The sequence below is a fragment of the Dendroctonus ponderosae genome, unplaced genomic scaffold (assembly GCF_020466585.1).
Source record: "Dendroctonus ponderosae isolate FM_Combo_2020 unplaced genomic scaffold, Dpon_F_20191213v2 Dpon_F_20191213_3, whole genome shotgun sequence".
Classification (NCBI taxonomy): domain Eukaryota; kingdom Metazoa; phylum Arthropoda; class Insecta; order Coleoptera; family Curculionidae; genus Dendroctonus; species Dendroctonus ponderosae.
Window position 1 is genome coordinate 13,295,142 of NW_026018508.1, and position 1,173 is coordinate 13,296,314.

A 1,173-nucleotide genomic window follows, 5' to 3' on the forward strand; every position below is an offset into this window, starting at 1 on the left:
TCTGTACATTACAAAAATATTTTTTAAATGTGCACCCGATAGGCGTCTGTGGATTCATCAAATAATACTTTGCAAAAAACAAACGGGCTAGCCGCGAAGGTCCGTGCCGTATAGCGTGAATAACCCTGTATATCAACATAAAAAAAAAGTAAAAACACCCTATTGGTCAAAAGATAAAATTGGAAGTTTTTTAAATTTAATTTTTAAAATCAGGTCAAAATATTCATTGTGTATTTTCACAAAAAAAACGTATTGTAAAGAACCGTGTTTAATTACCTGCAATTGGTGGCCCCACTAAAGAAGCGATTCCTTGGAAAAGCAGCAACAGTCCGAAGGCATTAGTGAGTCTTTCGAGCCCAAGCAGATCTACAAGAATGACTGAAGTGAGTCCCACGTAGGCTCCAATAGTGAAACCGAAAACTGCACTGTAGATGGCCAGCGAGTAAAAGGCGAAGCAAAAGGCACTGATGAAAGTTGCTGCGAAAAGTGAAACACATTTAAAAGACGCTTAATTTGCTGCAAGTGGCACTGCTAACCTGCACCACAGATAGTAAGACACCAGTTGTACACCTGCAGTCGATTGATCCAAGGCTTGTCCGAAATGTACCCCAACACAATCCTGCCAACAGTGTTTGCTGCGCCAATAATGGAAATCAGCATTCCTGCGGTCTTAATGTCGATCCCCAACTCTTTGGCTTTAGGCACGATGTACACGTAGGGTATGCTGAACCCGATGCTGGTCAGTAAGTTGCTGGTGGAGAACAGAATGAAAGTGGGGTCTTTAAATAGGGAGAAATCGAGCATTTCGTGCAGAGTGTCTTTGGTTTCTAGAGAGCATGGGATTAGACCGCACAGTTTCGCGTCCTCTTCCTCATCATCCGCCGAGCGATAATGTTTCTTGTAGCTGAAGCTGGAATGTCGTCGATCGTCCAGACTGATCTCTCCGGGCTTCAGATCTAAACGCGATCTGTACGAGGGAATGTTCATTAGGCTGCCCTGATAGAATATGTCCGGCCTGTCTATAGGGCCATGATGTCTACCATGCTGATGAGACCTGGAAGAAATTAGTGGACATATTTTAGTCTTTTCGCCAGTATTTAAGTTCAATAAAGTGTTATTCCATTATCATCCACATTATTATTAATTGTTGATAGTGATTATCAATTCCGGAAA

At 42.0% G+C, this 1,173-nt stretch overlaps 1 protein-coding gene across 2 annotated transcripts in view; it reads right to left on the reverse strand.

Annotated features, from left to right (window-relative positions):
- The window catches only part of LOC109537491 (monocarboxylate transporter 5), an 18,014-nt gene that overhangs the window by 3,422 nt on the left and 13,419 nt on the right, over nt 1-1,173 (reverse strand). For both annotated transcript variants that reach the window (XR_007281169.1, XM_048665087.1), the window contains exons 4-5: nt 537-1,054; nt 277-477 (exon numbers count right to left, since the gene is read on the reverse strand). Coding sequence is in view for 1 of the 2 variants with exons in the window: in XM_048665087.1 (XP_048521044.1) it covers nt 277-477; nt 537-1,054 (719 nt within the window). In the remaining variant the exon portion in view is untranslated. The remainder of the gene's footprint in view (nt 1-276; nt 478-536; nt 1,055-1,173) is intronic.